The 792-nt window shown below is 62.4% G+C and overlaps 1 protein-coding gene across 1 annotated transcript in view; it reads left to right on the top strand.

The window, feature by feature from the left end:
* Positions 1-61: 61 nt before the first annotated feature.
* The window catches only part of CBX8 (chromobox 8), a gene marked incomplete at its 5' end in the record, with an annotated part of 2,233 nt that continues 1,502 nt past the window's right edge, over positions 62-792 (top strand). The window contains 2 exons of the mRNA XM_009643026.2: positions 62-152; positions 322-787. Coding sequence (XP_009641321.1) covers positions 62-152; positions 322-787 — 557 coding nt within the window. The remainder of the gene's footprint in view (positions 153-321; positions 788-792) is intronic.

Genomic DNA, 792 nt, shown 5'->3' with positions numbered 1-792 from the left:
GCTAGCCGTAGCTGTTGTGCTTGTAAATATGTGGCTGTCTCGTAGCTATGCTGAATTGAAGCTTTGGTTTTTTTAACACCCCTAGGGAGCGAGAAATGGAGCTATACGGGCCCAAAAAGCGAGGCCCCAAGCCCAAAACCTTCCTGCTAAAGGTAAGGAGGCCAGAGCCCCGCGCGCGCTGGTGCCGCGTGCCGCAGCGGGGAGCGGGTCCCTCTCCGGCCCCCGTGGAGGATGCGAAGGCGGCCTCTGGTCTCGTAAGTTGTAATTACGCAGCCGGATGGCAGGATAATAAAGTCACCGGTTGATTTATCTTCTTTGCAGGCCCAGGCAAAAGCAAAAGCCAAAACCTATGAATTCCGCAGTGACTCTTCCAGGGGCATCCGGGTGCCGTATCCCGGCAGGTCCCCCCAGGAGCTGGGCTCCACGTCCCGGGCTAGGGAAGGACTGAGAAACATAGCCCTGGCTCCCCAGGGCAGCTCCAGCACCAGCACCCCCAAGGGAGACAGCATCCGGGACCGGGTGATCCGCGTGGAGGAGAAACCTGGGGAGACCCCCAAAAAGAGAGGCCCCAAGCCCAGGAAGGAGCTCTACAAGGACCTGGCGGAGACTCTGGACGCCTCCAAGAGGAAACTGGGGGACCCGGGGGACAAGGTGGGGGACTACCTGAAGGCCAGGAAGATGGAGGAGGCGGCGGCAGGGGTGGCCAAGTTTGGCTCGGGACACAGCGTCATCCAGCTGGCCAGGCGGCAGGACCCCGACCTCCCCGGCGCCCCGCCCGGCCCCAACCGCCCC

This window comes from Egretta garzetta, unplaced genomic scaffold (assembly GCF_000687185.1).
Source record: "Egretta garzetta isolate BGI_Z169 unplaced genomic scaffold, ASM68718v1 scaffold1097, whole genome shotgun sequence".
Lineage (NCBI taxonomy): Eukaryota > Metazoa > Chordata > Aves > Pelecaniformes > Ardeidae > Egretta > Egretta garzetta.
The sequence above is the reverse complement of the archived record's forward strand: the minus strand, read 5'-3'. Positions and strand labels throughout refer to the sequence as shown.